Source organism: Garra rufa, chromosome 5, assembly GCF_049309525.1.
Source record: "Garra rufa chromosome 5, GarRuf1.0, whole genome shotgun sequence".
Taxonomy (NCBI): Eukaryota; Metazoa; Chordata; class Actinopteri; order Cypriniformes; family Cyprinidae; genus Garra; species Garra rufa.
Genome location: NC_133365.1, coordinates 50124414 through 50138042, shown reverse-complemented (window position 1 = coordinate 50138042; position 13629 = coordinate 50124414). Strand labels below are relative to the sequence as shown.

General features: G+C 32.9%; 1 protein-coding gene and 1 long non-coding RNA gene across 3 annotated transcripts in view; one reads left to right on the top strand and one right to left on the bottom strand.

Moving 5' to 3' along the window:
* Window positions 1-63: 63 nt before the first annotated feature.
* Window positions 64-7102, bottom strand: LOC141335319 (uncharacterized). Its single transcript, XR_012355609.1, has 3 exons — window positions 6537-7102; window positions 5341-5407; window positions 64-5237 (listed from the first exon to the last, which is right to left on the bottom strand). It is a non-coding gene; the product is annotated as an uncharacterized lncRNA (long non-coding RNA).
* A 476-nt stretch (window positions 7103-7578) lies between these two features.
* The window catches only part of tnksb (tankyrase, TRF1-interacting ankyrin-related ADP-ribose polymerase b), a 30106-nt gene continuing 24055 nt past the window's right edge, over window positions 7579-13629 (top strand). The window contains exons 1-2 of one of the 2 annotated variants that reach the window (XM_073840827.1): window positions 7579-8517; window positions 9938-10162. In XM_073840827.1, the coding sequence (XP_073696928.1) occupies window positions 8019-8517; window positions 9938-10162 (724 nt within the window). In that variant the 5' untranslated portion in view covers window positions 7579-8018. The remainder of the gene's footprint in view (window positions 8518-9937; window positions 10163-13629) is intronic. The other variant, XM_073840826.1, reaches the window with a different exon arrangement.

Below are 13629 nucleotides of genomic sequence, written 5' to 3'. Positions count from 1 at the left end.
TAATAGTTACTTGAGTAAGAGTAAAAAGTATCCGATGGAAAAAGTACTCAAGTAGCCAGTTACTAGTTACTTCTGATCTGATTTATATGAAGTGAAAACCCTGAATTTAATTTCAAACTGTTTGGAAAGCTTCCACACACCTCTCCTTGAAAACATAGGCTGAAGTAAGGTGTTTAAGACTTTTTTTTAAATATAGAAAATCAGATAGGAGTCTAATCAAAAATGTTTTTAATACACAAATATAGAAAAATATCAAGGAAGTAATTTTATTTCATTATATTTATTTCATTTAGTGTATCTGCAGAATTTTTAAATATTAATTTAAAGCAATTCATAACCCTTTTTAAGATCTGCAAAAGTAAAATAAACAGTAGTGGGATTGGACAATGTAAAGTAGAATATTAAGCCATAAAATGGCATGATTTAAAATTCAGATACAGTTTCACACAAAAACAAAATATGTTACACTATGGCATTTCATCCTTTATAACATTAAAAGGGATAAATTGAGTATATAATTTATTATATTTATTTAAAACATAAATATTACTGTACTTGTTTAGATTTTTAGAAGGCACCTTAACTTTTTACATTTACAACTCTGTGTTTGTTGCATAAAAACATGGGTCGATAATTGCAATCATTTGACCATAAACAGCTCAAAAAATGGATTGGAAATGAAAAATTGATTCTCTGTCACGAGGGGGCGCTTTAGGAGCGCTGAAATATTACGGTTTCCATAGTAACAGCTGTATCCAAAGCAGTATTAACGCAGTTTTATCAGACATGAAATGAAAATTCCAACGACACGTTTCTGAGGACAGTAACGGAGGAACGCCATCAAATGTAGCGAAGTAAAAGTAAAGTTTTTTCACTATAAATGTACTTGAGTAAGAGTAAAAGTACCTATCTTTAAATATACTCTAAAAGTACTAGTTACCCCAAAAATTTACTCAAGTAAATGTAACGAAGTAAATGTAATTCGTTACTACCACTGATCTATATAATGACTGGATTGCTCATTGCGTTCTAAAATGCCGTTAGGCAGTGAAGCCACCGGAAGTGTTCGATCCGCCATCTTACTATTCCCTACCGGCAGAGTGCGCCATTGAATTCGCATGTAAACCACTGACCTAAAATCACCCGATTTGAAGCGTTTCATTCACACATCATTAGTTTTGAGGATATGTGTATGTAAATAAATTATACTTAAGATGTTATCTGGAATGTTTATGGTCTTTTCGGGCTGGATAAGCGATATATATTGAAATCGTTTAGGTGGGTGTGTCAGCCGCGCACTTGCAGACACAGGTGAGTTAACTGAACCAAAACGAAAATATATTTATGTACCCAATTATGCAGGAAATTATAAACAAAACCGTGTATATGGTATTAGTAGCCTACCTGAAATTGTTTCGATTGTACAATATTGCTCTTGTACTATAAATTAAAATCTTTGAAATAAAGCTTAATGTCTTTAAGTAGTCAGCGCGGTATGGTGCGTTTTTTTTTAATGAGCAGCATCTATTCCAGTCTCTTCAAATCACCAAATTCTGTAATGATTTACTAACATTACTGTTTCCATGTGAGTAAAATGCTGCGTATATATGTTGAATTAATTATTAATTTAACGAACAAATCATTACCTGCTTCAAAATTAATGTTATTAATGGATATATAATAATATAACATACAATAAACGAATTAATAACAAAAGTATTGTTGAAACATGCAGTTAGCCTACTGTACGAATAAATACAACAAAATGACATAAACAGTGATTATTCAGATTTATGAGCACATTTTCTTTTGTAAACATATGTTGAACGCCCGATGTTTATGCTTATCTGATGTACATGACTGTAATGTAGGCTTTATGAACGTACATTTTTAATAAGCAGAGGGAATTCCCGACAATAAACAAATAACCGTTTACATGCTTAGGACGTTTGCGTTGTAAAAATGCACAGTGAGACTTCAGATATAAAAACGCTGACTTGTTATGTGATGTTTTCTCAATGAAATCGTATGATCTCCTATTCATTCAATGGAATGTATGCGAATAGTAGGGAATACTAATATGGCGGCGCGGTGGCTTCACTTTTATGACGTCATGAGCAATCCAGTTCTCTTTTATAGATCAGTGGTTACTACCCACCTCTGATTATGATTACTTACTGATAAAATGTACTTCTTTTTTAAACTTAGGGTTACACCAGCCTCTGAAACTTGGAAATATCAGGGATGAATTATGATTTTCAGAAAAAAAAGTGAAATTTTAAGAAGCAATTGCTATAGTCAACCTATATATTGTTCTAGCTTTTTAATTTCTAAAGCTAGCTGGTGTTGGTTAATGCAATAGAAATTGTCACAGTAGGGAATGCAGATTTCAATTTCATCCTCGATTGTCACAGGGCACCTTATTAAATAGAGGAAAATATGCTTAAAAAAACATATGCAAATAAACAATAGTATGGAATGAAACAGTCTATATCTACAGTGCTATTCAAAAGTTTGGGATCAGTAGGATTTTTTTATGTTTTTAAAGAAGTTTTTTTATGGTCATCAAGGCTGCATTTATTCGATCAAAAATCCAGAAAAAAAATGGTAATATTATGAAATATTACTTCAATGTAAAATAACTGTTTTCTATGTAAATATATTTTAAAATGTAATTAATCCCTTTTATGCAAAGCTGAATTTTAGCATCATTATACCAGTCTTTAGTGTCACATGATCTTTCAGAAATCATTCTAATATGCTGATTTATTATCACTGTTAAAAACGGTTTTGCTACTTAATATCATGTTGGAACCTGTGATAATTTCAGGATTCTTTAATAAATAAAAAAGTTCAAAAGAACAGAATTTCTTTAAAATATAAATACCATTTCAAAGTTCGTGGACAGTACATTTTAATTCTTTCTTTTTTTGAAGGAAATTAATACTTTTATTCACCAAAATTTATAAAAAGTGATAGCAAAGACTTATATTGTTAGAAAAGAGTTCTATTATGAATAAATGGTTCTCTTTTTTAATTCATCAAAGAATCCTGAAAAAAGAATCACAGGTTCCAATATATATATATATATATATATATATATATATAAAAAGCAGCACAACATAAATAAAATTTATTTAATAAATCAGAATACTAGAATGATTTCTGAAGGATCATGTGACACTGAATACACTGGAATACACAGGAATAAATTATTTTTCAAAATGTATTATAAGGCAAGACACTGCAGATGAATAGGGTAAAAAAAATTGACTAACAGTTATCGCCTTGCATACCCAGTTGATTAATTACACTGATAATTGCAAATATTTTTTCTAAAATGTTAGGCTTAAATATGCAAATGAGGCATTATATAATGAAATTATATAAATTTCACTAATTGGCATACATTTTTAGTACAAAAATCACTGGATGAAGTCAGTTTCAAAATTCTTGTTTAATTTTTTTGACATGTTAGAGTCAAACGTTTTATAGAGGGAATTTTGGATATCTCCTTTTTGTCACTTCATAATTCAGAAAATGCTATATTTTCTTAATTTTTGAGGGATAAAACATATATAATCAAGCAAATTATATATGAACAAATCCCTCTGTAAAAAACTTCAGGGTGTAGAGAGGAATAAAAATGTAAAGTTTGGTGTGTGTAAGTGCTACTGAAGTGGAGATTTATGGCACATTGTCGGAGAAAAAAGCTCATTTTGAGAAAACTGCCTGTAATTGAAAACTATTGGCACAAATAGATAAAGTGCTATAAAAGAAACACTTAACAGTGACTTTTGGATGTTTTCTTTCTACTAGTCTAAGAATACACTTTATGAAAAACCAAAAAGCCCAAAATCTCAAATTTGACAAATTTGCCTGCAGTGTCTCCCCTTAAAATAGAAAAACCATTATTTTAAATTGTAATACTATTTTACAATATTACTGTTATTCTGTATTTTTGATACATTTGGTCAATTCAGCCTTGATGAGCAAAAGAGAATTCTTTAAAAACATCAAAAATCTTACTTATCATAAACTTTTGAACAGCAGTGTACTTTTTTTTTAGTGTCTAGTAACTTATGTTACAACTTAGTTACTTATATGCGAGACAAAAATAAATGAAACAGGAAAATATTCAGAAAAACATACTGCAAATAAACAATGATAAGGAATGAAATAGTAAATATATATTTTTTTCTATTTATGCTCAGATCTAAATTATTTGATTAGCTAAAAGTTGTTGATTGTGATAGATCTCTCCAAGAATGTTTTAAATACCTAAATAATCACAAATTACTAAAACATTTGTGGAAATGCTGTGCTCAAAAGGTGTACAAACCCTGTTACATGTCAGTGGCAGTGTGTTTTCACTACTTGACCATTTGTTTTTCACTTGTGATCAGGTCTGTCACATCTATGCATACTTGAGCACACAGTAAAACTAATTACAAGCAAGTATTGACTAACCAAACACAACTTTATATATCTGAAAATATCTCAAATCTAATATCTGAGTAGCTGTTTAGAACAGGCTAAACTTGTTCAGAAATTGTTCAGAAACTGAAGCTGCAGCGTGTTGACTTCACATTTTTATTATCTTCACATCTGTTTTAGAGGTGTTGCTGTCTAGCTGTGTTTTACAACACACTAAACTGAACCATTTGCTAATATTTGTCACTCTCACTGTGCGTAAAGATGCGTAAAGATGTTTTTTTGCCTGTGTGCACTTCAGTATACAGACTGTGGTCTACAGTGAATCTGCTATGAGATTTAGAGAACACAAAGCACTCATTTAATATTGCTTTGAATTGGCAAAAATATAGATTCAGACTTTTTTTTCCATAAATAATATTTATTTTCAAACCTCAACTTATAAAGTGACACAGTGTTAGTTTAATGCAGTAAATAATGTCCCAGTAGGTAATGCAAATTTAATAATCAATTGTCACATAGTGTTTTAATAAATAAAGGGAAAAAACGTATTGCAACTAAAGGTTAAGGAATAAAAATAATACTGCTAATACAAAATATGGCATTTAAATGAGCATTTTCCATTGTTTAATTCACTGAAATGATTATGACTGGCAAGTTTTTAATCAGTGAGGTAATCCTGAATACGTTTATGTATGCATTGCATAAGCAGTGTTATAACACAATGCATGTGGAGGATTTTTTGGATTCTTTGCCTTCATTATCTTCTGCCCCCGTCTTGTGTTCAGTACCTTTTTTTGGAACTGCACACACACACACACACACAAACATAAACATTACACATATCTGATTAGTTAATTTTGAATGTCTTTGAATATCTATATCAATATGTTTTGGACGTCTTACCTTTTCTGGAACCACCAACATGTCCCTTCCCAAGACCACTGACATGTGCTTGGTCATTATGTGCATTCTGGATGAAGAAAACATGGTCATTATGATTTCTCAAATAATTTACAATATATTTTTTTCAATTTGATCATAGTGCTATTCCAGTCAAAAGTTTTTGAACAGTAAGATTTTGAATGTTTTTTTTTTTAAAGAAGTCTCTTCTGCTCACTAAGTCTGTATTTATTTGATCCAAAGCACAGCAAAAACAGTAAAATTTTGAACTATTTTTACTATTTAAAATAACTGTTTTCTATTTTAATATATTTTAAAATGTAATTTATTCCTGTGATTTCAAAGCTGAATTTTTAGAATCATTACTCAAGTCACATGATCCTTCAGAAATCATTGTAATATTCTAATATGCTGTTAAAAAACATTTTTTATTATTTTTATTATGTTGAAAACAGTAGAATTTTTTCAGGTTTGATGAATAGAAAGTTCAGAAGAACAGCATTTACCTGAAATGGAAATCTTTTGTAACATTATAAATGCATTTATCATAATTTTTGATCAATTTAAAGCATCCTCGCTAAATAAAAGTATTAATTTCTTTAATTTCACAAAATAAGAAATAAAAAAATCATACTGACTCTAAACTTTTGAGTGGTATATTGTATAATGTTAAAAGGCTTTTTATTTCAGTTAAATGCTGATCTTTGGATATTTATATTCATTAAAGAATCCTGAAAAACTGTTTTATATATTGATGATGATAATAAAAATTGTTTCTTGAACTGAAAATCAGAATATTAGAATCATTTCTGAAGAATGCTGAAAATGTAGTTTTGATCACAGGAATAAATTACATTTTAAAATATATTAAAATAGAAAAGAGCTATTTTAAATAGTAAAAATATTTCACAATTTTAGTGATTTTGCTGTACTTTGGATCAAATAAATGCAGACTTGGTGAGCAGAAGAGACTTTTTAAAAATCTTACTGTTCAAAAACGTTTGACTGGTAGTGTAGTTCATCGAAAAATAAAAATGTCATCATTTATTCTTCCTATGTGCTCTTAAAAATAAAAAAAAACTTTAATAAAAGTTGCCTAAACAACTCAAGTTGACAGTCTCAGTTTCTTTCTACTTTCATTCAGTTCAAATAATAACAATTTCTTTGTCTGAACTATTGCTTCAATGTATGTAACATACCATCAGAGACTTTTCAAGCATCAATCTTTTCTCCTCTGGAAGGGTTCTGTAATACCTGTGAATGGATACTTAAATTATATCATTTATAACAAAGACACCATCCATTATTACAAAACTGGTTCTATTAATTGTTTTAGAAATATGTATATAAGCTTAACTCACCTTTTTAGATAGGAATCTTGATTCCCATCCATCTCTGGAGCACGAGAGGAACCAGGCATCTCTCCAGCTACATATTAACAAAACGTGCACTAAAACACTCACAATCTTTAAGTTCTTTTTCACCCAGAGCAATAAACACAGCACAAGCTGGTCCTAAGCTAATATATGTATTGTTAAAATGACTTAGATGTCATTTTTTGTCCACCCAAACAACCTGCTGGTCCTTGTCCTATGGTAACAGTGGAGGTTTTTGTTGTTGTTTCTATAGCAACAGGGCCCCATATACCAGAATAGTTTGAATGTCCACAAAGAGGTGTGTCATATGAAGAGGTGGAGGAACAGATCATTTCACCCTGGGCCAAACTTTTGGGTGTAGCATTGTTTTGAGTTTCATTAAGTCATACACCTGGTTTAGATAGATAGATAGATAGATAGATAGATAGATAGATAGATAGATAGATAGATAGATAGATAGATAGATAGATAGATAGATAGATAGATAGATAGAGTGTAATAAGTCAATAAATAAAACTGAAATAAATAAAAAAAATCTATGTTGACGTTTAAACTAACATTGTAATTCAAAATATCAAAACAATATAATAGTATTTCAATGACACTAAAATAAGCAGATAGATAGATTTCATTTAGATTAACTATTTAGTTAACAACTAAAACTGAAATAAAAATTTGTTTAAAAAGTATTTTTAAAAAACACAACTAACACCAATGGCAAACAAAACTGGTAACTTCAAAAAATAAAAAAAGGCAAACAGTTTCTCAATGATACTAAATTTATAGACAGACCTATAGATAGACAAAACTGCTTACACTGTAATTCATAATATCAAAAACTATAATAGCAAGTCAAATGTATTTTCTTTGAGCTTGTTGCCAAAACAATATTAGATTAATTTAGTTTAGCTATTAAGTTACTAACACTGAAATAGGCTAATAAAAAAACTACACATAATTAAAAAAATACAAATGATAAAACACAAAAAAACTGCTGATTTTAATTCAAAATACCAAAAATTTGTAGGCTAACATTACCATTACACTAAATATAAGATAGATAGATAGATAGATAGATAGATAGATAGATAGATAGATAGATAGATAGATAGATAGATTTCATATATGACGGTGGGTGTGTATCATACTTTAATGATATTTCAATCAACTTAAATGTAGAGTAAAAGAAAATATTTAAGCAGTATTTTCAGTAGCGCATAGCCTCCAACCGGAAGCCTCCTCGCACAGAACGGAAGCGCAGCGGCTCCAGCTGTTATTGTTGACAGACAGAGCTTCGGGGGGAAAATGGCGGTGTCCCGTCGATCCTCACAGCACCAACAAAGCAGCCTGCAGCCGTCTCCGCGGAACGCCGTGATCGCATCCCCACCACCCGAATCGCCGTCCGCGATTATACCCGAATCGACGACTTTATTGAGCCCCTCGGCCACTGGCGCAGCGGAATGCGGTGGAGCCACGATGGAGTCCGCAGCGGCCTCCTCCTCCTCCGCCTCTTCCCCAGACCGGCCCGCCCCAGCAACAGCAGTGGCCGCCGCAGCGTCGTCAGCACTCGGCAGCTCCAGCTGCAGTAGCATTAGCTCCAGCGCGACCGCAGGCAGCCAAAGCCCCGGCTCAGGAGCGACCAGTCCCGGGGACGGAGTGTGCGGGGCCGGCGGGGCGTTCAGAGAGCTATTCGAGGCTTGTCGGAATGGAGATGTGTCGCGGGTAAAGAGGCTGGTGGACTCGGTGAATGTGAACGCCAAAGACATGGCCGGACGAAAATCAACCCCTCTGCATTTCGCTGCAGGTCTGTATTTTTGTATTGCTTTGTTTTTGACCTTATAAAACAACAAAACGTCACCTTTGTGGATTTGGGTTCCACTATATTTGGAGTTTATTTATACAAGCAAGAGCTTTTTCAATGAAAGTATATATGTGTATTTTTGTATTTCCCAAATGTAATGCGTGTTTGTAAGCATCTTGCTTTGTTTTTTTTTACCATATAAAACAAAGAAACGTCACCTTTGTGGATTTTGGTTCCACCTAATTTTTGGACTTTATTTATTCAAGCATGAGCTTTTATATATATATATATATATATATACTTCCATTGAAAACAACATACTATATATATATATATATATATAGAGAGAGAGAGAGAGAGAGAGAGTGTTGTTTTCATAAATTATGTATTATAAGTAATTATGTGTCATGGCATAATATTATATAATGTGTCATTTGTTTCAAATTTATATGAGTAAAAGACTATTTTTTTTTATGCGAAGTTGACACGTAATTGTATAGTACTAAATTTACCTCAGACTTTGTCTGTCAACGGTAATATCTATTCAAACAATTTCATAAATTGTTTTTAGCGTAAGTTTGTATTGCAGTTTGAAAAATTCTATAAGTCTGTGTCCAAATCCATTTGTAAATGGTTATTCCTGGAAATTTGCTAACCAGGAGTAAAAAAAGTTAAGATATATCATTTTGTCTCTTGTTAATTAAATGGCCGTCATTCCATATAAACATTAGCCATGTCCAGTCACAGTGTGGAATCTCCACATAATGAGAGATTTTCTGCATTAGTAAGCATAAGCATGCAGGTTTCATGATGTCATTATGATTGAGAGACTGTATGTGGATTATTTGCATTTAAAATGTATCTGTCACTGTCAGGACCATTTAAATTAGCTAAGTAATGACCGCTAGCTATTAACGTTGATGAATAAAACACTCCGAATGATGCTTATTAACATATCTCCTTTTGTGTTTAACGAAGAAGGAAAATGTTTGAAACGTGATAAATTGTTGTTGGCTCATTTTTGAGTGAACTATGCCTTTAAAGGAAATGTATCAGATATTTCAACAAGGCGTCATTTGTTAACATTAATGTATAACCTAACATAAATGAAAAATACATTTATTACACTATTTATTATCTTTGTCAATTTGAGTTAATTAATATACAGTGGTTCATTGTTCCTTCATGTTAGTTCACAGTGCATTAACTAATGTTTCCAAGCACAATTTGTGATTTTAATAATGCATTAGTAAATGCTGAACTGAACATCAACTAAGATATGTAGAAATATTGTTTATTCTTAGTTCATGTTAACTATTGTAGTTAACTAATGAACACATAAATAAGATCTGATGTGTCATTTTTTTTTTTTTTTTTTAATCATTAAAAAAATAGCATTTTTACCACTTGTGATGTTTGACAGGCTTTGGCAGAAAGGATGTGGTGGAGCATCTCCTGCAGACCGGAGCAAACGTTCATTCTCGCGACGATGGCGGTCTGATCCCGCTCCATAACGCCTGCTCATTTGGGCACGCGGAGGTGGTCAGTCTGCTGCTGTGTAGCGGCGCGGACCCCAACGCACGAGACAACTGGAACTACACCCCTCTGCACGAGGCCGCCATCAAGGGCAAAATAGACGTGTGCATTGGTATGAATTCATTTTAAACATTTTCTGTTTCCAATTATAGTCCAATCAGACCAATTTGGATTGTTAAAGGAGTAGTTCACTTTCAGAACAAAAAATTACAGAAAATTTACTCACCCCCTTGTCATTCAAGATGTTCATGTCTTTCTGTCTTCAGTTGATATGAAATTATGTTTCTTGAGGAAAACATTTCCGGATTTCTCTCCATATAATGGACTTCAATGGTGCCCCCTAGTTTGAACTTCCAAAATGCAGTTTAAATGCAGCTTCAAAGGGCTATACACGATCCCAGCCAAGGAAGAAGGGTCTTTTCTAGCAAAATAAACAGTCATGTTTAAAACTAACTCAGTATTTATGTACTTTCTAACCTCATTTGCTTGTCTTGCCTATGTCTGCATGAACTGTTTTTTCTGGTTCAAGACAGTTAGGGTATGTTGAAAAACTCCCATCTCATTTTCTTTCCCAACTTCAAAATTGCCCTACATCGCTGCAGGAGTCCCACTGTTTACAAAGTGAACATGCAAAGAAGATTAAACAGCCTTTACAAATAAAAAAAGGGGGTAAAACAGCGATGTTGGGCGATTTGGAAGTTGAAGAAGAAAACGAGATGGGAGTTTTTCGACTTAACTCTAACTGTATTGACCCGGATTACACAGACTATGCATGCGCAATGCAGTGACGAGACACGACGAGCATAGCGAAAATAACCGTTCATTTCACTAGATAAGACCCTTCTTTTTCGGCTGGGATCGTTTAGAGCCCTTCGAAGCTGCATTTTGGAAGTTCAAACTTGGGGGCACCATTGAAGTCCACTATATGGAGATAATTCCTGAAATCCTTTCCTCAAGAAACTTAATTTCTTTACGACTGAAGAAAGAAAGACATGAACATCTTGGATGGCAAAGCGGTTAGTGAATTATCTGTAAATTTTTGTTCTGGAAGTGAACTACTCCTTTAAAATAGATCTAGTCACCAATATATATATATTGCACATCCCTAGCAGAAAGGCAATGAATGAGGCATCTAATGAGTCACAGTCAACATTGTGTGGACTTGCAGTGGTGTTGCAGTATTGCTGTGTTGTGATAGCTATGTTGTTGTCCTGCAGTATTTGTCTCCTGCACCCTGATGTCATAGAGCGCTGCTGAATACCCCTGTGCTGAAACAGCACTCTGTGTGTGAGTGAGAAAACTGACAGGATGTTTGGTGTTTCCATTAGTTTATGATGAATGAGTTTGTCCGAGTACGGTGTGTTACTTTATTTAAAGCTATTTCTTCAGAGTCATTTGGCAAAGTGTGGGGAGTGACGTGCAATATATTGGTGAAAATATCATTATTGGTCAAAATTATTTTTTTTTTTTTTTTGTGGCACTGTACTGATTAGTCTGGTATTGGAAACAGATTCTATTAGAATTTCTAAATAATATTTATTCATTAGAATATTAATACTAAGCCGGAGCTCAAATAACAATTAAATAAACCCTTTATAAGCTTAAAGGAGAAGTTACACATAATTTACTCACCCCCTTGTTATCCAAGATGTTCATGTCTTTCCTTCTTCAGTCGTAAATAAATTGTATCTTGAGGAAAACATTTGAAACTTCTATGGTGCTTGTGAGTTTGAACTTCCAAAATGCACTTTAAATGCAGCTTCAAAGGGCTCTAATGGAGGAATAAAGTCTTATCTAGTGAAACGATTGGTTATTTTCTAAAAAAGCATGTTTAAAATGACAATTTATGTATTTTTTAATCTCAAATGCTTGTCTTGTCTCACTCTAGTTCAGAGTGCTCTGGTTCAATACAGTTAGAGTATGTCGAGAAACTTGTATCTCATTTTCTCCTCCAACTTCAAAATCATCCTACATCTCTGCTGAAGTACCAACCCAGTGCTTACAAAGTGAATGTGCAAATAAGGTCAAACGCCCTTTACAAAAAAAGTTAAAACAGCGGTTTTGAAGTTGAAGGAGAAAATGAGATGGGAGTTTTTGACCTACCCTAACTGTATTATACCGGAGTACACAGTACGCTAGCACATCGCAGAGCTAGACTAGCATTTGTGGTTAAACGAGTATATAAATAGCATTTTATTTAAAGGTTTAAAATGTTTGAAAATTGTCATGAAAATTGTGGTTGTTTTGTGTGAAACTATTTCTTTAGAGTTATTTGGCGAGTGACTGGTAGTGGTGCACAATATATTGGTGAAAATATCAGTATTAGTCTATACCATCATTTTCTTTCTGGCACGGACATTATACTGTCACTGGAAACATTCAAGGGTGAAATCTGAGGAAGTTCTAACTTCTAAGCAATGCATATGACCAATCAAAAATTACATTTTGATATATTTGTGGTAGGAAATTTACTAAATATATTCATGGAACATCATCTTTACTTAATATCCTAATGATTTTTGGCATAAAAGAAAAATCTATTATTTTGCCCCATACAATGTATTTTCAGCTATTGCTACAAATATACCTGTGCTCCTTAAGACTGGTCCAGGGTCACATATTATAGGGTTATAGAATATTGAAGGGTTAGTTTACCCAAAAATAAAAATTCTGTCATTAATTACTCATCCTTGTGTGGTTCCAAACACCTAAGACCTACATTCATCTTCAGAACACAAATTGAGAGATTTTGTAAGGAAATCTGGGAGTTTTCTGAGCCTGCATAGACATCAACACAGCTACCACGTTCAAGGCCCAAAAAGATAGTACAGGCATCCATTAAAATGGAGAGAAAACAAAAATAGTGCCTTTATTCAATATTTTCTTCTCTTCTGTTGTAGTACTATTTTAAACAGAAGAGAAGAGAAGAGAGAAATTGTTCGTTTTCTTTACACACAAAAAATATTCTTGTAGCTTTATAAAATTAGGGTTGAACCACTGATGTCACATCGGAGTAATTTAATGATGCCCTTACTACCTCTCTGGGCCTTGAACGGGTTGGTTGCGTGGCTGTCTATGCAGGGTCAAAAGATATTGTAATTTGTGTTCTGAAGATGAACGAAGACATAAAGGTGAATAAATAAAGGAGAAGTTCACTTCCAGAACAAAAATGTATTTATTCAACCCCTTGTCACTCAAGATGTTCATGTCTTTCTTTCTTCAGTCGTAAAGAAATTGTCTTTTGAGGAAAACATTTCAGGAATGTTCTCCATATAGTGGACTTCTATGATGCCCTCAAGTTTAAACTTCCAAAATGCAGTTTAAATGCAGCTTCAAAGGACTCTAAATGATCCCAGCGGAGGAAGATGAGTCTTTTCTAGTGAAACGATCGGTTATTCTCTACTTTTTTTTTTTTCTACTCTTATTTATTTTACCCTCAAATGCTCATCTTATCTAGCTCTGCGTGAACTCTGTGTATTTTGGTTCAAGACAGTTAGAGTATGTTGAAGTATAGCATTTGAGGCTACAAATTATATAAATTAAGTATTTTTGCAAAATAACCATTCGTTTCGCTAGATA